At 44.3% G+C, this 22,989-nt stretch overlaps 1 protein-coding gene across 1 annotated transcript; it reads right to left on the reverse strand.

Moving 5' to 3' along the window:
• Positions 1-21,588: 21,588 nt before the first annotated feature.
• On the reverse strand, positions 21,589-22,554 carry LOC144805470 (uncharacterized). The gene has a single exon (XM_078672017.1). The coding sequence runs from the start codon at positions 22,552-22,554 to the stop codon at positions 21,589-21,591; it is 966 nt and encodes a 321-aa protein (XP_078528143.1).
• Between the last annotated feature and the right edge of the window lie 435 nt (positions 22,555-22,989).

Genomic DNA, 22,989 nt, shown 5'->3' on the forward strand with positions numbered 1-22,989 from the left:
ATCCTTTGAATTTACATCGCTGGCCTGATTGCTCCAGGCTCGCCCCAGCTTCCGTGCAAAGGTGAAGCTCCCCAGACCATGGTGGTCTGAACAGAAGCCGATCTTCATCTCCAGCGTGGGTTGCGGTAGCCAAGGCTTGTTGGGTCCAATCCGAATACCGACACCCCAGCCAACAAGATCCTTCATGGGACAGCCCGCCTCCAGCTCCTGGTCATCATCGACGCCTCCTGGACCCCGTGGCTGCAGAGACAAGCTTCACCTCTTCACCTGGACAGCACTCAACATCGCCTGGTTCCCTTCTGGTCACTGGCTAGTGACCCAGACTCTGTCTCCTCTGCTTACAGGTTCTTCACATCTTCGATCCACCGGACACTTTTCTCCTGGTCACCTGCAGCACTTCTTTGCAGCTCCCCATAGGGAACAACGCCGAAACCAGACACAGAAGAACACCTATGCACCCGGCTTCCATGGGTGAGGTAACTCGAGTGCTCCGGTACTCACGTGGGTGTTAACTATCCAAGTGTCCTAGCTTAAAGGGGTTTCACCGTAGTTCACCTGGCAGTGTCCAAAACCTACTACTTTGTAACTTTTACGTTCCCATTATAACTCTATGGTAACCCTCGTGTGCATTTAGACACTGCATGCGTCCCCCGTGGGCCTCCTACTTCCAATCCTTTGGTTGTCCAGTGTAGCCCCAGCGATTCCCTAGGCCCTAGGCCTGGGGGGGTCTTCTTGTCTAACTCTGGCGTCCCATCGTTGACTAGGGTTGCCTCGAAGCCAAGGTGCTAAGGGCAGGATAGTGTGTGTGCCGGCGTCGCTGTAGCTAAATACCAGGCCGTAAACAACAGTGACACTAGAATCTGTTCATGGGTTGTGGCAGTTCCCTGTGCACGGGTGGTGCGAGTCCCTTTAGCATAGGGCTTGACTCCCTAGGCCTGGGCCCTCACACCCACAGCCCGGACCCTTTGAGTGACAGCAGGTGGGGACGAGGGGAGTCCAGGTGTCTCACATAGTGGGGCAGCAAGGGTGCCCAGGCGGACTGCACCCTAGTAGTGTGGTCCCTGGAGAGCCTGCCTAGGACTCTGCCCGCACTAGGAGGCAGGGCACATGCTTTCTCCGTGTGGGGTCTCACCTGCTAGATACCCCCAGTTGTATTGTGCTCACCAGTGCCCCAACCAGAGCCAGCAGGAGGAGAATGAATGGGGTCCGCGGGGTGAAGGAGGAGAATGTCTCTTGGCTGATGGTCTACAGGAGGAGTTCGGTCTGGCCTCCACCAGCCAGTCGCCACCCAGTTCCCTCGTCCATCCTGGTTGTAAGGCAGGGGGGAAAACACAACATGCCATGCAGCACCAGACTCCGAGTGACTGTTGCCTGCCCACCCTGGTTGCCGGGTCCAGGGTGTGTTCTCTGGCCAACTGTGGGTGGCCCCACAGCAGCCATTGAGGTACAACAGCTGCCAACTTCTGTCTCTTTTTAGCCAGTATCTGCCCAGTGGGCACCGGTAGGCAGGGGGCGAAAACAATGGGTGGGGTGGCAAAAGCTCCCTGTGAGAAAGCGTAAGGCAGCCCTCCTTTGGGTCAGACCTCTCAGCTCCCAGGGCTAGCACAGACCTCAGGGAGGGAGGAGAGTGAGGGGGGCACCCCCGAAGTCTGCAGCACCTGCCTCTGGGCCTGGACTCCTCACAGTCCCCTGTATCATCCAGGTTGTGTGGGCTAGGAGGGCCTGGACATCCGTTTCAGGAGCCCCCATGCCTCTATTCGCACCTATGTGCTGCGAGTTCCTTAAGAGCAGTTGAGGTGCCAAGCTCAACTTCCCCTGGACAGCAGCCTCCTACGCTGGTGATCGCCCGATCTCCACCAGCAGTCTGAAGTCAGGAGGCCAGCAACAGGTGTGGGGAAGGGAGCTGCAGGTCATGGTGCTGGACCTGCAGAGATTAGAGGAGTAGTCCTGTGAAGCTGCTCCAGAAACTGTCTAAAATCAGCGTTGGCCTCGCGGGGGTGAGGGGGATGGGTTAGGTTCGCTCACCTGGGCTACTTGCTGTTGAGTCTTGGGATTGTTTGGGTGTCATCCCCTGACTACTATTATGGGCTGGGCCTGGGTCCTCAGGGGACCTGTGATGCCAGGGGCCAGCGAAGGTGGTAGGAGCGATCTATAGGCAGGTTATCCATTGGGGTGCCTCTTAAGTATGTAGGGGATCTCACCCTGGGTGTGTGCAGCCGCCAGACAGGCTCAGCGTCGGTTTCCCCCCACATCCTTCGGTGCAGTTTGGGCCCCAGGCATTCAGAGCACTGCAGCGGGTGAAGTGCTGCAAATCTTTGCCCCCCTGGTGCTTCCGGTGTCAGGGGTGGCAACCAGCCACTGAGCAGGGCCCTCCTCGAATATGCCGGGTTATAGTCCCCGCAAGCAGAAAAGGCATCAGTCGGTGCCCCAGCAATCTGTGCTCACCTCCCCTGAGTGATTGCCAGGGAGGTGTGCCTTACATTACAGGTAGAGGACCCGCTCTCTCTAACCTGGTTGGATCACTGTTTGATTCCTTTTAGCATCTGTGGGTTTCACCGTAAAGATCTGGCATGCCCTACCCAGGAAGTCAGGAGGAATTGGAGTAAGGTCACGAATGCTTCAAAGGGCCTCTTATTACAGTCCACCTCTCCTGTGCGTACTGGAGATCCTAGCCTGGATGCACTGACTTTTAACCAGTGGGCCACCTCAGCACTGGATATTACCACCCAATGGAAAATAGGAAGTTTACCTAAGATCAACCATCAGCTCCTTGGTTCACGGACGAGCTCCGGGTGGAGAAGAGTCTGTGTAAAAGGTTGGAGCGTGCTTTGCGCAAACACTATGAGCCGGTAGCCAAGTGTATATATAATACGGAGCTAAAATAATTCACGCTTTAAAGCGTATGTCCATCAGGACTTTCTTTGCCAATCAGATTAGCTCCTCAAACAAGTCGGCAAAAGAAATTTTCAATATTGTTCAGGGCTTCATTAAATTGGTAGCATTGAAAAGCACTATACCACCTTCAAAAATTCTATGTGAAAATCTGGCTACCTTCTTCATCACTAAAATTCAGGATATTTACTCCTCCTTCCCACTTCTGGGACCACTAGACTCTCCTTCTCAGACACTGTGTGCGACTAGCACGTGGGCAGTGTTTCGGCCTTTAAAATTGGACTCGTCGGCTGTGGAGCTTAATAATATAAAATCAGGCTCTCTGATGGACCCATGTCCGGCCAGATTTTTTAACTCCTTCCCCCTTGGTTTCTCCCGTTATTGAACAAAATTTGGAACTCGTCACTGGTAACAGGTATCCCTCCAGCTGGAAAAACGCATATGTCCGGCCTATTCTATAAAAGGAAAGTGCAGATCCTTTGGAGCCCAAAAACCTTAGGCTAATCTCTCTTCTTCCTGTGAAAATGTTAGAAAAGGAAGTACGGAAACAACTTAAGGACTTCCTAGAATTGAACCATCTCCTTCACCACTCCCAATCCGGTTTTAGATCCGGATATAGTATGGAAACGGCTCTGCTGGAAGTGGCAGAGAGTATACGGGAAACCGACGATCAAGGAAGGTGTGCGATGCTGGTGCTGCTGGACTTGTCCGCAGCTTTCTATTCTGTGTCGCACAGGATCCTTTTAAACAGACTCCAGGGTCTTGGGGTGTCAGGTACTGTTCGGGCCTGGTTTCGCTTCTTTTTAGAGGGGCGCACACAGCAAGTGGTTCTTCAATCTTACACCTCAACTGTGAGCTCCCTTAAGTGTGGAGCTCCGCAGGGCTCGGCCCTAAGCCCAACGCGTTTTAATGTGTACCTTACTCCTCTGGTAGCAGTAATTGAGAAATTTGGGGTTAAGGTAGTCTCATATGCGGAAGACACACAAATAGTGTTCTCCTTTAAAGATCATAGTGAGACGGCCTTTGTTAATTTTAAGCAATGTCTTCTGAACATTTCATCATGGATGACAGAGAACTGCTTAAAATTAAATACAGACAAAACGGAGGTCCTCTTTTTTAATCAACCTTCTTCCCCTCGGTCAGAGCTCTGGTGGCCGGTTGAGCTAAATCCTCCACCACTTCCAGTTATTTCTGCCAGAAATTTGGGCTTTAAGTTTGCAAAGTGCAAAGTGCAAATTGCCCATGTCTCGGGGCAGTGTTTTTGGAAGATGAAGGCTCTTCGGAGCTTTCTTCACTATCTTCCCATGTATTGCAGGAAGACTGTGGTGCACGCATTGGTCACCTCTCAACTTGATTACGCAAACAGTCAGTATATGGGACTTCCGGAGTACTTACTAGGAAGACTGCAGACTGTCCAGAACACAGCAGCTAGGCTTGTGCGTAACGTGCCAATGCGTCACCACATAACCCCCACTTGATCAGTCTTCACTGTATACCAGTGAAAAGAACAGTAGAGCACAAAGCCCTTACTTTGGCTCATAGCGCAATGAACAACATTGGTCCCCGATATCTGAGGCGAAGACTGGTACAATACAGCAACAAGAGAGTACTCAGATCCAATGACAGGAACTTTCTGGTCATCCCACGGTTTGCAAAGGTCAGCACCGGAGGCCGCTCTTTTACGGCTAAAACAGCCACTCTGTGGAACTCTATGCCGGATTACCTAAGGAAGATTGATTCTGAATTTTTTTTCAGAAGAGCATAAAAAATATGGCTCTTTTCTCTTCCTTAATTCCTTAACATCTGCCACATAGTTAGATCAACAGCACTGTCAGCGCCGGGACACCTCCGTAGGAGGTAGCCATGCGCTTTATAAGCTTTTTATTATTATTATTATTGCAGGATTGGATGGATTCCCCGGCCCCCCGGAGCAGAGCCTGATGGAAGGTGGACCAGCAACTTGCACAGTCAAGACACACACCCCCAACTCAACTTTAACCTAATGCCCGGTGACTCAGATGCACTCTGAATATGGACTTCATAATCAAGGAACATATTGCCCAGAAAAGCATCCCAGTTAATTCCAGCTCTTTCTAAAGAATGTGAAGCGGCTCATCCCCGAATGGTAACTCCTGTTCAAGCTCTCCTATGCCTACACGTAGATGATGACAATGTTCTGCTCCATGGCCTTTTAGACTCCCCACTTACGGGGTCCAGTGTTGAGTGATCACATCACCCCACCAGACAGAACTCCACTGGATGCCCTTGCTGGCCCACACCATTAACAATCCCTGCTGCTTCATCTATAAAACCATCATAACTGGCTTCCCCAACTATATGCCGGGGATGTTCAATATGAGGGATGGTCTTGGCACACCCACACACATGAAACCGGAGGCAAAGAAGTGCAACAGAAAAAAAACATTCTCATGTATACACCCAGGATCTGGAACAAAATGTACGCACTCATCAAGACTGCCCCAGGCCTCGAAACATAAAAAAAATATTACTAGACCTGCAGGTAGAGTGACTTGAATAATTTACTTGATATAACTGTAATGTGGTTGGTACATAAACTGATCTCAAATTGTGTGATCCCAGGCAAATATTTTATTTCACAGAGTCACCACATTCTTCAACTACCACATATGAGAGCACCTACAAATGTGTGAGTTTAGCATGTCAGATGTGCAACAAACCTTTTGTTTGATTTAAAAGACTGGATTTTTGCTCTGTGTATCATAGAAATCTAGCCCACATAAGGCCCTGTGACTTGCCACATAGTTCACTAATAGTATTGTCATCGGGGTGGGCAAGGAATGTTTCTCAGTTCAACTCTCACTTTTCATATATTACTAAAGCATGATGTGGTAGTGCACTGTCCTTTGCAGAAAACACATTTCCATTTAAAAGGACACAAACTTTCCAACTGACATGCAGTTTTACTGATAAAACTATATAGCATCTGTGTGTAAAGCTGGTTTCAGCAAATATTCATCATTTGCACATGTAAATGTTAAATGTTTTTGTTCTTGTATAGCGCACAGCTACCCGCAGTGTGTTTCCTGGCGCTTGTACGAATACCGCAAGGGGACCCTTCCTGGCTTTCCCTGTGAAGTGTCCACTCCTGGGCACCCCCATGGTGCAGACCAGGCATCCCTCGCGTTGTGGGGGCCGTTGTGGAGACTAAGCAAGCTATTGCCCAGAGTTGCAGCGTGGGACCCATGATCAGAATAGGCTCTGAGGCGAGAATATCCGGTCAGGGGAATTAATGAGCTCGAGACCCGCCGAGGCGGGAATTGAACCCTGGTCCCTGGCCATAGCTCTGTATCGAGGTCTGCCTGCTCTAACCGTTGAGCCACACTTCTCCATCACCAATTGAAGTGCTTTGATGCGTTTTGATCATATTAAAATCTTTGTTTCCATCAACCCTTCAAAACTTTTTTAAAAATACTTTCCTAACTACTGAAATATATTTTGAAGTATTAGTACAGTTCATTTACAAGGAATTTAAATGTTGTGAGTTAGAAAAAAATTGCATCCTACAGCCGTTCTATTTCTACTGCTTGTATGCCAGCCAGACTGTCAGACGGCTCACTTTACTCTTTTTTTCAAGACTGCAAAGCTAGAGGGTTTTGTAAACACTTATCTCCAGGATAAAATAAGCAGCAATTTTTAAGAAGACATAAGCTGCCATTTGACCTCTGTCTTTCAACACATCGCAAACATAACATGATAAAAAACAAGACTGAATATCATCTTTATTGCTCATTCCCTTTCAGAACACCTGTTCTTCTTCAGGAGCACTCTCGCCAGACCAGGTCAGTAGGCCCTAAAAATAGCCCGCCCTGATAAAATCTGAATCACTACAGTGAGCGGGCGAGTAGATTTCTTGAGGCTTGTGCCCAAATCCTAGTCCAATTTAGGAAACAGCTGAACACACGCCTCTTTATAGAACACATCATGATGCTTTAACTGCCCACCTCCGATCGCAGAACCCTGCTGCTCCTCCAATCACTCAAAGTCTTTGCCTTTCACACTTTGCCTTTTGCTTATGAGTGTGCTATACAAAGACACTTGCATGTTATGTTTAGCTTTTGATCCACTGTGAGAACAAGCAAACACTTTAGGAGAATGTGAAACTGATAACACTCAGTTAAGAATGGTCAAAATAGGTCTAAAACAAAAGAACGAGAGCCGAAATCACATAATGGAAATATATGTGTGATGAGCGACCTTCTAGCTCTCACACTAACAGCCCAGGAGAAGAGTGTCATTCCTGTCAGAATTCCTCCGTTTTAGAGCACATCCTTTGAACAAAATGTTTTTCACAGCTATTGTACAGAAAAAACAAACTTTATTTTTTTTTATAGACTTTCATATAGCGTCCTTTTGGGTATCAGAGCATTATACATTGAGGAAACACAAGGAGAATATACAAGAGTAATACATAAGTGGAGGAACAGAAAAGTACTAAAAAAGCGTGGAAATATATTCAAAGAGTAACTAAAGTCTGGGAAAGATGCATCTTCATTGGGGAGGAATCTGTTCAATAGTAGAAATGTTGCTTCTCGTTTGAATATGGCTGTTAAGCCACTGGATCTGGTCTCAGGCGGAAGCAAGCTCCAGATGTTAGGGGAATTCTAGTTTGGAGGTCACTGGCGCTTGAACCGCTGTCTTGAGATTTGCAGTCAGAGAAAAGGTTTTATTTTCTTTACTGTGTGCAGTTGGTTGTTGACGCCCCGGGTGGCGACGCAGATGTGATTATCCATGAATAGGTGATAGTCCAAGATTATTCCAAGAGATTTGTCTGAGGTTATGATGCGAGGGGTGCCGTTCAGGGCTGTTAGATGTGAGAGCCTTTCTTTGATGTTAGGAGTGTGGTTGGTTGGTGAGATTAAGAGGAATTCAGTTTCGAGATTGTTCAGTTTTAGGTGATGACGAGTTAGCCAGTGTTGAGTTTTTGCCAGGGTGTTATTGAGGATGCTGATTTCTTCTGGAGAGGTGATTTTCTTATAAAGTTGAGTTTCATCCACATACATGTGGTATGAGAGGTTTGACAGTTCGAGGATTTCAGCCAGGGGTTCCAGGAGCGGGTTGAACAGGGTGCGGCAGACTGAAGAGCCTTGAGGAACACCAATTGTGACTGGTGTTTAGATGTATCGGACGTGGTTCATCATAATTCTTTGAGATCGGTAGTGTAGGAATGAAAAGAACATTTTAATACAGCGCCAGAGAGACTTATCCTGTATTCTAGGAGGTTCAGGAGGTTGTCGTGTTTAATCATGTCATAGTCAGCGGCCAGGTCAAGCAGGATTAATAAGCAGGATTCATTGTGGTCGAGACGTTTCAGGGCGTCGTCAACAATGTAACCCATGGCAGTTTCAGTACGGTGACCCGGCCTGAAACCAGATTGATATTGGTAGAGGAGTTGGAATTGTTCAATATGATTGCATGGTTGTTGGTCTATGCCTTTTTTGAGAAGCTTGGGTGGTAGTTGTTAAGATCTGAGAGGTTGATGTTTCTTTTTTTTTTAAGATGGGGTAACTTGACCACTTTGTATAAGTCTGGTATGGAGCCCTATAACAGAGGTGTTGATGATCTTGGTGCATAAGGGGAGCAGGGCATGTTTCATCTCGTTAAGGAGTTTGGAGGATAAGGAGTGAATACATTGGTTATATTTCAGAGAAGATAATATTTTTAAAATGTTGGATTTGTTGAAAGTCTTAAAGATGGACCAAGAGGCACTGTTTGGGGGAGGGGCTTTAATGGTGTTTTCCCTCAGGTATGGGGTGAGGTGAAATGGTTATGAGGGATAAGAGCTTCATGGCGTTATGGGAATCATTGCCGATTAAGTTTGTGTTCTTGATAAAGAAGGAGGCAAATAAATCACTGCTGGAGAGAGCTGACTTTTTAGATACAAGGGGATTACAATTACTAATGAGGGAGGACGGCAGCGCACTGCTTCAGCTCCCCGCACAGTCCACCCCTTAGCATTATGGTAAATGCAGTTCACTTGAAACGCTTACTTGCATTTTTGCTGAAGTGTTTCACGAAAGTAGGTGCAGGTTAGTGCTGTGAATTCCGTGTGAGCATGATTTTGATAATTTCAAACAATTATTTGGGACGGTTTGTGGCCTTGTCAAGTTGTTGTCTGAAGATGCTTTGTAACTTCTGATAAACCTGTTATGGATTGTCCTTCTTTGTCTCAGTAGATTGGGGTTGATCGTAGAGGTTGAAAGTCTCTATGACCTTTCTGCTGACCTCAGTGAGCAACGTTCTTCATTGAGGCCGAACTGAACCAAGGGTTGGACTTTTAGATCTGGACTCTTTTCGAATTGTTTGGGAGCAAGGGCATCCATGATGTCCGACATGAAGTTGATACAGTTATCAGTGAGTCTTGCGTGTCTGAGATGTTAGTGGATGGAGATCAAATGTTGTTGCTAAGAGCATACAACGTAAGAAGGTTAATATTTCTAGTGTCTCTTACCCAGCTTTTGGCTTTCACCGGTTGTGCTTTGGAGATAACTGTCCTTTCTACTATGGACAACATGATGCAATGGTGGTCTGTCCAGTCACATGGTAATGTAGATTCAATTTGGAAGGTGTTCTCCTTTGCTGTTATTAGGTCTGATGTAGCGCCTTTGTTATGAGTTGGGCTGTTGCATGCTTGAACCAAGTTGAGGTCTTGAACAAAGGATTTGAAGCCATTCACCAGAGGGGTGTGTGTGTCGTTCAATTGATTTTGAAATCGCCAAGAAAAATCTGGCTGTTGTGTGATCCGTTGTTGGTAGAGAGGACCTCCATAATTTGTTTGATGAATGCGTGATTGTCTCCAGGAGGGTGGTAGATCATCTGCAGTTTAAGTAATGTGCAGTCTGCAGTTGAGATATTGATCTGAAGGTATTCGCAGGAGGGCAGTGATTGAATTAGAATTTGTTTTATTGAGAGACTGATTCAATGGATACAGGCAGTGCCACCACTGGGACGGCCAGAGCGGTCCAAACGAATGATGTCATGGCTGGGAGGTACCAGGATGTTCAATATGGGGATGAGGATCCGTTAAGGCATGTTTCCGTCAGCAGTAGGAGGTCCAGATCTAGAGTGAGGACGAGGTCAGCAATAGCAGCAGCATGTTTCACTGCTGACCGGCACATTTTAGGTTAGTTTTAGTTACATCTCCGGGTGAATGAGATATGGGGACTAGTTTGAGGTTAGATTTATTAATGGGTCTATGACTGTGATGAGGAACCCTGTGTGGGTGCGTGATAATTGTCTGGCTTTTTTCCACAGGCGTCATATGCTTGATAGGCGCTTGGTTGAAAGTGGCCAGAAGGGAGAGGACATCGTTGTCTGATAGGTGACTAGTTGCTCTGTTGGGTCGAGAAGTGAGGTCTAGATGTGGTTTACACCTCCATTTAGGTGGAGGGGTCCTGATGTTTGCAGGGGAGTCAACAGTTCGGATTGTAGGTTGTTCTGATTCCCGGGCTGCTTTTTGTGGTACGAAACCTTTTGTTCGAACTTTTGCAGTAATATGAAGTAGGTTCTATAGGTTAGCCCTCTTTAACTGTTATTCTGTTTTTAGGTTGTTTAACATTGAACGGAGGGTGGAGGTATTGTTGAATTGATATGGGGGATATGTGTGATGGGTTTTGAGGGCGAGGGGGGAAACAGGACGATGGGTTTTAATCGACATGGTTGTATTGCTGTATGGTTCAGGGGTTATGCGGGAGGAGGGTTTGGGGATTTGAATAAGTGTAGTAAACTTTCCGGCTTTGGATCGTGTCCCTGTAATACAGGTAACAGATTACTCGCTCCTTGGGTTTTGCTGTTCTTATGTCTTTGATAGTTGTTGACCTTTGGCCTTATTCTTGGGCTGGGAGAATCATGCATTTAAGATTTGCGAGTCATGCACATGCTTGTGACTTTGTATTATTGAAGTTTAATTAATAGGTGCTATGACGGCTTTTTGGATACAGAGGGGAACCCCCCTTTTTTCGTATCTTCTCTGGGTGGCTGCTTGGGGGCTACAAAATCAGGCTGGCAACACATGTGTAGGCCTCATATATTTGTGGCCCTAATAATTAAATCTGTGGCCAAAAACAACTTTCCGTTTGGGGGCTATTAATTATGACCTGATCTAGAAGTAGCTTATTGTGTGGATTGGGGGATATTATGGCCGTTATGGCAGTTTTTACTCAGCTGCCAATACTTATATGGATATGCTTTATAACTGTCTGTTTTGACATAGAGAGGAGCCCAATTGCGATTTAAATTGCTATATAATGTGATCTTAAGACATATGCACTATGGCTAGTGTTGGAAACAGGGGAGTTACATATACCGTTCTTCTTTTTCTTGATTTTAGGACGGTGGGCTGCTATTCTGGCCCACACTATTGCTACTTACAATCTGGGGTGACTACTACCCCCGTGACTATACCTCCGGACTTCCACGGAGGTAAGGGTATATTTCTTCTTTTTCTGTTTTTAGGATGGACCATCAACAATTTAAGTGGGGGTTGATTTTAAATAGAGGCATTATAACGCACTACACTCTGACCATTAATGTTGGTGAGGTGTATGTGGCTACTGAACTTAACATGCTGATGATCTTTTTTCCTTCTCTTTCTCCTCCCTCCGTTATTAGGATAACAGACCACAATATTGCCACAGTCACCCATAAGTATATGTTGGGGTGATCTGAATAAACGTCCAATTCTGAACGGAGGTAAGTGTATGTTGTAGATACATTAGGCCGTGTGCGCTCGTTTCACCTTCTAATGTTATCAGCTGCCTCATGGTAGACTGTTATTTTTAAAAGCAGAAAGGGAATGGATACCTTATAGTAATCGATAATTTGCATAAATGCTGGGATTCGCTGCATGATCTGATCCACGCGCTAATACAGAGGTGAGACATGGATGTATCCCCCTTTGTGCTATACTACAGGTATTAAATTAGTACTCTCTGGTGGGGCCTAGTGGCTGGGAATGCCATCAGTGTTATGCGCCTTTTGTGGACTGATACACATTCTAATAACTTCTGAGTCCAAGTTATATCTGGTCGAGTTCTAAGAGTATGTACCCAATGGCAGTAGGCCTCTCTTTCCCCCTTTTTGTTTATTCCTTCCCTATTTCTATTCTATTGTCTTTTCAACCTCTAAGGTGTAGGACAAAATATGTAAGTGTGGGATCTACTTTGTGAAAGACTGTTCTTGTTAAGGACATTATTCGCCGTCACATAATGTTTATGTATATGTCTGTCATGTACTGTAGTCTTATGGTGTCTCTTGGCTTTCTTTATATTTGAAGTCTCAGCCTTTTTTTTAAAAAAGAAAATGCTATTCTGTTTGATTTTATAATTGTTTATATGTGTTTGGCTTTATAATTATTGATATATGTTTTTCAAGTTGTCGCTCTAAAGCTTTTTTGTTAAGATGTATGACCTTATACATGTGCTATGGTTATTTGTGTAAGCATGTATGTCATGTCCACGTATTTAGTGTTTTTATTTCTGTGTTCCTTCCAGCCCTGACGAAGTTCGAAAGAACGAAACGCGTTGGCTGTGGTTCAATTAAAAAAAAAAAATTACTTATAGAATAAAGGATATTTTGGATACATTTAAAGTCTCCTTTGACTTCGCCCCTGGTGCATCGATCCCTACCCTAACTGTTCGGATTGTAGGCTGTTCTGAGTCAAGGGCTGCTTTTGTGGTACGAAACCTTACGTTCGAACTTTTGCAGTAATATGAATTAGGTTCTATATGTTGGCCCTCATTAGCTGTTATTCTGTTTTTAGGTTTTTTAGCACTGACTGGAGAGTGGAGCTTTTGCCCTAATAACATGGGAGTAGATACTGACATTTTTGTTGATTTGTTTAAATTCATACGAGTTTTGAAATTGAAAGATCATTTTGTAAGAAACCCCACTACCATATCCACTGCTTGTAATGTTGATAACGCTTCTGTATACACAGCAACAGAAATAAAAGTTATACAATCCATGATGTCGGTAGAACTTGATACATCATTTGAAGGTGATGAGGTCTGTGCTGAATTGGGGGTGGTGGATAATTTGACATCTGATAGTGGCTTAAAACCCATGTCCAAATTCATTCCTGTAGGAACTCATGCCAATATTGACATTTTCAGACAGAAGGTCACACAAGGTCTGTACCGTCTCCTTGACCATCCTATTCGTCCTAATGCACGCCAGTACAATCTCTCATCAGAAGAACGCATTGCCCTTAATAACCTCAAAAAAGACAAAAATATAGTCATCCGCGAAGCGGATAAAGGGGGGAATATAGTTCTAATGAAAAAAGCAGATTACTTTTCTGAAATTGAAAGACAACTTTCCGATATCTCTTGTTACACCAAAATTCCTACCAATCCCATTGCTGCCCTGAGTGCCCACATCAATATGCGACTTGTTGATTGGCGAGAAGAGGGACTAATTAGTCCTGAGGAATGCAGATACCTTATGGTGTCTGAGCCCACGTTTCCTTGTATTTACATACTACCTAAAATACGTAAGGGCGGTGTTTTTCCACCGGGCCGCCCCATTATTTCAGGGGTCAATTCTCCGACTGAACGCCTTTCGGAATATGTCGACACCTTCATCCAACCGTTTGTACAGAATCTCCCGTCCTATATTAAGGACACACAGGATATCCTAGCTAAATTTGAAGAACTGGCATGGGCTGAAAATATGATTTTCGTGACACTAGATGTCACGAGTCTGTACACCTGTATCAGAAAAGAATTTGGCATCAGGGCTTTGGAGTTCTATCTTGGACAAAGGGCGGCAGGATAAATGGATCACAATGAGGTTCTCTTGGAGATGACTAATATCATTCTCTCCAAGAACTTCTTTTTATATGATTCCATGTGGTACCAACAAATCCAGGGCACGGCAATGGGCTCCAGGTTCGCTCCAGCCTATGCCGGCCTCTTCATGGGGTGGTACGAGCGGGAGCATGCCTGGAGCCGTCATGCAGCAGAATGGTCAGAGCATGTGATTTTCTGGGGCAGGTACATTGATGACGTGATTATGTTATGGAATGGACCTGTCCCAGCGCTACTGACTTATTTTGAATATCTAAACAATAATCCCTACAATGTCAAGTTCACTATGGAGTACAGTGCAAGTGAAATTAATTTTCTTGACATTACATTCTTTGTGGAGAACAATAAGGTTAACAGCAAAACCTATAGGAAGGCAACTAGCTGCAACAGCACACTGCACTTTACTAGTGCGCATCCTCGACATATTGTGAATAACATCCCCTATGGGGAAATGATCAGGATGCGCCGAAACTGCAGTACTCCCGATGCATTCGCAGAGAACATTAAGGAAACAACCAATCGATTTCAGAAGAGGGGATATCCCCCACAGGTACTTAACAAGGCGTTGAAAAGAGTCAACAATGTTCCTAGAGAGTCCACTTTAACTTCATCTAAAACAAGTAAGGATACTTTCCCTGGTGTTGCACTTATCACCCCCTACACAGAAGAGAGCACAAGAATTTATAACACCTTGCGTAAACATTGGCATCTGCTTACTTCCATACCTAGCCTACAGGGGATTGTACCAGATAAACCTAAGATCACGTACAAACGGAGCCCCAATTTACGAAACATCCTTTGTCCTAGCTACATCACCCGAGAAAAAGGGGTGGATTGGCTTAGTAGAAAGCCAACAGGCTTTTACACTTGTAGAGGTTGCAATATGTGTAGCCTTGGTAAAGATAAAACAAAAGACTTCTGTTTTAATACCTCACAGAGGCACAAAATCAACCATTACATCAATTGCAATACTCCCTACGTAGTGTATGTTTTGGGATGTCCATGTAATCAAATTTATGTGGGCAGCACAAAGAGGGCACTCAAAATCCGAGTACAGGAACATGTCAGGGCACATAGGAATGGCGATTTCAAATATGCAATGACACATCATATGCTAGAAAAACATCTACCCAGTGATACCATCTGGTTCATGGGTATAGATCATATCCCGACCAACCCCAGGGGAGGGGATAGACTACTAGCATTACGCAAGAAGGAAGCTATGTGGATATGTAGATTGAGGACATTGGAATTCGGCCACAATTTTGACGATGAATTACATCACTTTCTATCATAAGTTGCTCACTTCTTCTGACTAAAAAATGCCTGCAACACTCCCCTTCTGTAAAGTTGTTGCTCTGTTACACAGATTCCCCATGGGTTGATAAGTCGCTCTCCGGGATGTTTGTAGTGCCATTGCTGGATTAACTGTGTTACGAACTATTACCAGCGATGGGACAATTTTGTACAATACGGTTACATTGTACGCTATGGATATTATGAGAATATGTATTATGTTTATTAATAGCAACACATGTCAAATATACTTTTCCCTCCCTGCTATGATTGTCTCTTACACCTCCTCTACTTTCTAACCAGTTGTTGTTTGGGCCCAGTTTGGTGACATTGCGCTCGGTCTCCTCCTATGTGTACCACAGATCTTATTTTTTTATTCTGGTTAGGTATTTCTATGCATTTTTATAGCTTGAATTTTGTATACAGCTCATACTTTTCACATTACTTTTTTTACCCTTGAAAGCACAGATGGTCCACTATTCAATATACCCTATTGGTGGTTGTTAGATCTTTCTTTCGGGCTATATAGCTCCGATCTGTTTACTGTCAACATTTCTCTTAGTATAAGTGTATAATTGTTAAATACCCCCACTGGCATTTGATAATAATATTATCTCGGGTAGGTTACCCGGGCTAAATAGACTGTCTGCTTACATAAAACTATCTGGTTGTGTATATATTCAGTTGGATAGTATTACCAACAAGGGTATACACATATATCTTTGTTACATCTTTTTACATTTTTTCAATTTTCCTTTTCACTCTCTTACACTGTTTGATGAAAGTATGGACACTTTTTATTTTTTATCTCTGGAATTACTACTTAAGCCGCATATTCTGTGTCACATTGACACATGTAGACATTCTAATATGGCCGACACGCTTTTTCTGCTCAATGGATGTTCCCACGTTTGTAGCTTCAGGGAACTGTCGGCGGCTCTCTTACTTTATGAATGGTTTCCGGTAGATTCTTATTTTTTGTTGCAATCTGTATCAGTTTGTATCTGATACATGAGGTACCTAATAGATTGCGAGGCACGATTCACTGCTCTAATATGGCCGCCGGCGAAGGTGAACTCAGACCGTTCCATCATGGCCGCCACTTCTTTCAGGATCCCTTACATGCTTTATAGGTTTTAAAATACATAGCGCCGATCCCGTCACGTCAGGGAACATTTCGAAAATAATATGCACACATTAGATACAGTCTTACGTGCTAATTTTGGCAATAACAGGCTCAGGTCATTCATATAGCCCGTATTTAGGGTCCAGAATAGCCTTTCGCGGTACGTCTAAACCGTTCAAAGATGGCCGCTGCTTATTGGATATCCAGGGTCTGTTTAAATGTAGCGGACATCGGAGAAATCCTAGCGAGCAACATTTTATATACAATGAACGGGTAGCTATACCGTGCCTGTTCTCTATGATACTATGATGGTATTCCTTTGACGTTTCACAGTTTATCCGATTAGGAACCTATTATCCTTAATATTAGTACCACTAGACTGGGAGTTTGTTACCAGTTCAAAATGGCGGCCGTGTGATCTCGACCTCTTTCGGTCTTTTTTAGCGCAGGTGATTCCAATTAACTTATCAAGGCAGGTATATATACCAGCGCTGTTATGGCGGGTTACCATCAGGCGTTATCCACACTGAGGGGACCTTTCGGTTGGGCGGTTATTTTCCGCTACATTTCTCTTCTCCGAGGTAAGTGCATGTTCACATTGCTTATCCCCTTTAGCTCTTTTAGCCTTTCTTTCTTTAGTTCTCTCTTCTTTCTTTGACAATTTAGGCTTAGGTTAAATCGAATTTGGGTTAAGTCTGATTTTGGTACAGGGCTCATTGTGTCTTGGGGGTTTATTCTTATTCTTTTTCTCTTTGTTACTTTCTTTATATAAGCAGTATGCCTTCCAGTATAGGGTAATGTTTGGGCTACCACTTGGGTGTTATTTCCTATCTGTTTGACTAAGGACTCTCAACAAAATATGCCCATCCATCATGAACATCTGGGGCTGGGGGACATCTGGAACACTTTTTGTCTTGGGTACATGTAATTGTGGATGGAGTATATTACAGATAGCCTGTTGCCATATCCTTCTTTTGATCTTTGGATATACTTGGCTATTTTAGAACTATGGAGGTGGAACCACGAAGATATTTCGTTTGATGGCAGGATATCCGCTATAAGGGGTACTTGGTCAACCAGAGGTACTGTTTGGTTATTTGACATTATCTTTAAATGCCATGCAATAGGATTAATATTAAATAGGTTTCTGTTCTTTTATTTCCAGATTTTAGTGCACATCGTATGTATGGTGCACTGGATACTTATTCACATATGAAGAATTGGACACGTTTGCTTTTTATTCTCTAGACCTGGATAGTAGGTTTATAGGCAAGTTGGACATACATCCCCCTTTGCCTTGTCATTTAGCCTAAATTGAATCACACATTGGTGCATGGACCGTTGTTGATCTATATATTGAATCCTTGTAGGACTCCATCTTTCAGACTTGCTTGATCAATTAACAGAATAGTTTGTAACAAGTCGGTTCATCTTTTCCTCTGTCATAGTTTGTGTTACCAAGACCCCGTGTTTACATGACCGCATATGATTGAAACCGTCTCTTGAACATCCATATGGACACTGACCATTCTGTAAGTGGCATATCATTTAGTGCTGCTGATGATTAATGTTCATGGATTAATCTGTGATGTTGGTATATGTGACACGTCGTTTGATTCTTTTCACCTTATAATCTCCAGTTTGCATATTTATCCGCTTCGGATGCTCGCATAGGTGTTATTTTCACCAGATTCAGAGTCTATATTGACATTTATCTTTTACTGATTCCAATTGCAGTACTGTAAATAGGGATTGACAGAGCGGTCTGCCACACAGCTGGTTCCAACAACTCTTGCTGGTTTTTGTCATCACATTCTGGACATTGAATTTTCCATTGGTAGGTGCATTTCCTTGTTCTTGAGCCCCATAGTTTTGGGGTACCGAAAGGCACTCATGTTATTAGGATGTGCACTTTCTTTGTCAAATATGAAGAGAGGTTTATGTCCCATCCATAAACAAACTGCACATCATATATTGTCAATGTATACTCTCACCCTCAAGTTTTGCGTTCCCAATGGATGTACATTCCCTTGTATATAACAGTTACAACACTAAAAACAATATATGTTTGTATAATGCTAACTTATGGTATCACTGACTGGCTAGAATCCAGAAATGCAACAATGTAAAGGCTCTCATCCAATTAGCACTTTGTTTTTAATGCATGGGACCATTGTATACTCGGCTGGGTGTTGCAATGTACCATCTTTTAATTGTATGTTTATTTTTCTTATCTTTTTGTAAACACAGCCCTGAAGAAGTCCCGGCTGGGACGAAACGCGTCGGCTGTTCTATTTTCACTTTGTTGAAAAATAAATCATCTTGAACAAAACGGACTTGCTGGACATTCATATTTACTCAGTGATTATTGAAAAACTGTTTGTTTTATGGTGCACCTGTGCTTTTGATTATCTACTGACTGGAGAGTGGAGGTATTGTTGAATTTATTAGCGGGTTTATATGTGATGGGTTTTGAGGGTGAGGGGGAAACTAGAGGATGGGTTTTTATTCGACATGGTTGTAATGCTGTATGGTTTGGGGGTTATGTGGGAGGAGGGTTTGGGGATTTGAAGACGTGTAGTGCATTTTGTTTAAATCTGCCTGTGGAGGGCACTGTTATGGAGAGGACTTGTTATATTTGAGAAGGAGGGGAATCGTGAATTGCAGAGGTTGTGAGTGGCATCACAATGTCAGATACTAGATCAAGAGTGGTGTTGTTACTGTCAATCATTAGATCAGATTGATGAGGGGAGTTGCTAGAGTTGGTAGTTTGTGAGGGGGTCGGCATTCTTAGGTGAGGAGGTAATATTCTGTGCTGACCTTGGTTAGGGTCCACCCTCTCAAGAGGGGCAGGAGCATTCTGGGAAGAAATGACGCCAAGTGGAGGAGAATGAGTAGATGGCAGAGGAGAGTGGATTGGTGGGGTGGAGGAAGGAGTAGATGAAGGCTGGTGATTGTTCTGACCGGTGATAGATTGTAGAGGCGATAATTGGGTGGGGATAAGTCTTTACCTATATTATCTTTAATGTGGGAGAAGAGATTGTCAAAGTGTTCCAGGTTGCGATAAAAGGATTGGATGAGTAGAGAGCCGTTACTGTAAATGGTGATGGCGGTTTCAGCATTGTGCACAGATGAGAGGCAATAGTAAGTTTGAAGCCCTGTGGAGGTGACCTCGAGTATGGAGGATATGGCTTTTCTCCATTGAGCTCGACGGCTGGTAACAAGTTATCAAACTCTTATTGCAGCAGAAGTAGGAATCTAGGAACAGTATTTCTGTGTTCAATTTGAGCAGTTTTTTCTCAAATGTTTTGAGGATTTTTTGAGTAAATTTAGTGGATGGATGATTTTGAATGAGTTGTGTCGGGCAGGGGAGAGTAGGGGGTTCATTACATTGGTATGCGATAGATTCATGAGGAGGTCACTAGGCAAGGATCTACTACGGTGGAAAGGAGAGTAGGTGTAGAAGCCTAATGGAGTGAGCTAATTCCAAGATGTCTGCCCCTTCAGCAGAGAGAAGAATGAGGTCCTATTTCTGTTTCTATTGAATAGTGGGCTGGGTAGTCCTATTTCAATATCTATGCTTGAGAAAGTTTGATGTGCTGAGGAAGATCCCTGTGGGTAAAGAAAATTGGAGGCCCGAGATGCATTCACCACAGCAGGGTGAGGGCATACCAAAAATGAAAAACAGGAACAATATCCCACAAAGAGAGACAATCATCGCACACACGAAAAACCGGGAAGCTCACCATATGCTAAGCACTATCTAATAGCCTCTGTGCGCGTTTGGCAGCGCAACAAGCAGCAAGCAAATAATAGTGCAGTCATGTTGGTGTGTGGCGGGATGGCCTCGGTAGGAGCCGTAGGCGCCTCGTGATTAAGCGGATTGAGGAAAATGGCAGGGAGCACATTGGGGGCCACGGCCGGTGGCAGGGGGCACATTGGGGGCCACGGCCGGTGGCACATTGGGGGCCTCGGCCGGTGGCAGGGGGCACATTGGGGGCCACGGCCGGTGAGAAGGTTCAGGCGGACGGGGACATGGGAGTCTCAACGTCATGCAATAGTGCCAGAGACCACAGTATCTGGTCGGACGGGCAGATGGTTGCAACTTAAATCAATGGAGGGCTTCTCTCACTCAGAGAGCTGACGGCCCATGCCTCAGGCTGATAGAAGGGCAGAATGAGACTTGCAGCAGCTACTCCACCGGAGTAGCAATGTCGATGCTGCTGGGATTTTGAAGAGAATGTGAATATTGGAGCAAGTTCAAATTGACAGAATCATGTGTCGGGTGGGCAATAGACAGATACCCTGACCCATTTATTCTGAATATGGTAGGTTATATCATTCCTCCTGGGGCGATCAGCCTCCGACACTAGGTCAGGTAGGATAGAGTAAAGTGGTGCCTATGACCTTGCATTCCATGCCACTCTCAGCTGGGCTATCACTCAAGGAAATTGTAAATAAAGCAGTATCCGCCTAGGGCTCTCACATCGAGCTTTGCGTGGTTCGGGGACTAGACAGTTGTCATGACGGAGATTCGTCCGGGAGCGAGGAGATGGGTTCAACACGGACATCTGGCTGTTCAGGATGATACAGAAAGGTAGGTGTAATTGTTGCAGTTGTGGTTGTGCACAGGAGGGTGGCTTCTGCAGGGATTTACACTGAGAGTGATCCACAGCCGGGAACCTCTTCGAGCCCCGACCTTCCAGCGGCCCTCTAGCATGAAAAGAATGGACCATTTGTCGTGCTTTAGAAATCTCTTTTTACTGCAGTGCTCTGAGAGAGCTGTAACCTGGGGAATTCTCTAGCAATGCTGTAAATGAACCTTTGGTAAAACTTGTTTACCATCATTACTGTGGGGATTAAGTGGTCAACCCATATGAATTCTTATATGAAGTTGAGGATCAGTTAAAAAGCCCAGTCCTCGTGAGAATTCACTTGTGATGTTGTAGAGGTCTTTTGTGAAACTATCTTTTTACTTTTAGGATTCCAACCCAATGTTGACAATATGGTGTCACAGAAGGCTCTTTTTAACAAACCTCTTGCCGCATTCTGTGTATACAAATTGCTTCTCACTCGTGTGGAACGTCTGGTGACAGTGACAGTCACGTATTCATCAAGCTCTTCATATAGTGAGGGCACAAAATGGCTTCTCATCCATCTAAACTCTTCGATGATATTGAAGGTGTTTCTCATGCATTACTCTCAACACATTTCAAGCACAAAAATGGTTTCTCACCTGTGTGGATTATCTGGTGAAGTTTAAAACTTGTGTGCTGATCAAAACTCTTTTCCCAATGATTGCATGAAAGTGGCTTCTTTGTGGGTTCTCATGTGACATCGAAGAATTGACTTTTGGCTAAAGCTTTTTCCACACACAGTGCAATCAAAGGGCTTCTCACCAGTGTGGATTCTCTGGTGACGTTCCAACTATGACTTGTACACAAAGCTCCTTCCACACTCGCTGCAGAGAAAGGGTTTCTCGACTTCACCCCTGTGGATTTTTAGGTGGCGTTTGAGTCCTGTTCGGGAAGTAAAGCCCTTCCCACATTCAGTACACGGAAAGGGCTTCCAATCATTTCGAACTCTCTGGGCTTGTTGATCTTCGGATTTAAACACAAAGCTCTTTCTAATATGGATTCTTTGATGACGCAGAAAATCTGACCTGAAAACAAAGGTCTTACCACACTCACTGCAGGGAAAAGGTTTCTCAATTGCACCCATGTGGGTTTTCAGGTGGCGTTTGAATCCCGCTTGGTGAGTAAAGCTCTTCCCACACTCGCTGCAGAGAAAGAGTTTCTCGATTATACCACTGTGGATTTTCAGGTGGCGTTTGAGTGCCATTTGGTTAGTAAAGCTCTTATGACATTCAGTACAGGGAAAGAGCTTCTCATCCTTTTGAATTGTCTGGTCTTGTTGAACGCGTATTTTAAACGCAAAGCACTTCTCACATTCGGAGCAGGGAAAGCGTTTCACAACCTCGCCCGTGTGTTTTTTCAGGTGACGTTTAAGCCTTCCCTGCTGAGTAAAGGTTTTCCCACATTCATTGCAGGTAAAGGGTTTCTCACTGGTGTGACTTCTGTAATGAAGCCGAAGAGTTGACAAATGAGTAAAACTCTTCTGACATTCAGTGCATGAAAATGTCTTTTCACCAGAATGGGTTTTCTGGTGTCGAAGAAGATAGGATTTCTGAGTAAAACTCTTCCCACAATAGGTACACGGAAAGCGCTTTTTTTCTATATTATATTTCTGATGGTAAAGACGATTCCCAATTCTTTTAAATTCCTTTTTACCATCCATGAAGATAGTTCGCTTGTCATCAATTTGAAGTATGAGAGTCTTGCTTTCATTACACGTAGTGGACTCTTTCACAAGTATACTTCCCAAGTCTGACATACCTGACGTAAAATGAAAAAAACATATATTAGGAAATATATAGACTTCTAGATTAAGCAAAACAATATATCTCATTTGCCACTTGTGAAAGAGGGACAGTCCACATTACAGATAAGCAATCAATGACAGTCTAGTAGCAGAAAGATGCCACAGTGGTTTCTGATAGGCATGTGTCAGCATGTGCACTGAATGAAAAATGTTAATCTGCCCCATTACTGGCAAAAGTCAAGACGTCCAACTGAAGCAAGTGCTGCGAACCTTGAATGAAAAACATGTGCCAGTCCTTGAAATGAACGGCGAATGGTCAGTGGTGTAAAAATTGCATGATTTTAAGGAGGCTGGAGCTCAAAAACAGCCAATATTCTATCCAACAGATTCCTCCGAGTAGATGACAGCCTGGTTGTTATCATGGGAAAACCATTTTGTAGTTACTAT

This window comes from Lissotriton helveticus, assembly GCF_964261635.1.
Source record: "Lissotriton helveticus chromosome 1_1 unlocalized genomic scaffold, aLisHel1.1 SUPER_1_unloc_11, whole genome shotgun sequence".
In the NCBI taxonomy this organism is placed as follows: Eukaryota; Metazoa; Chordata; class Amphibia; order Caudata; family Salamandridae; genus Lissotriton; species Lissotriton helveticus.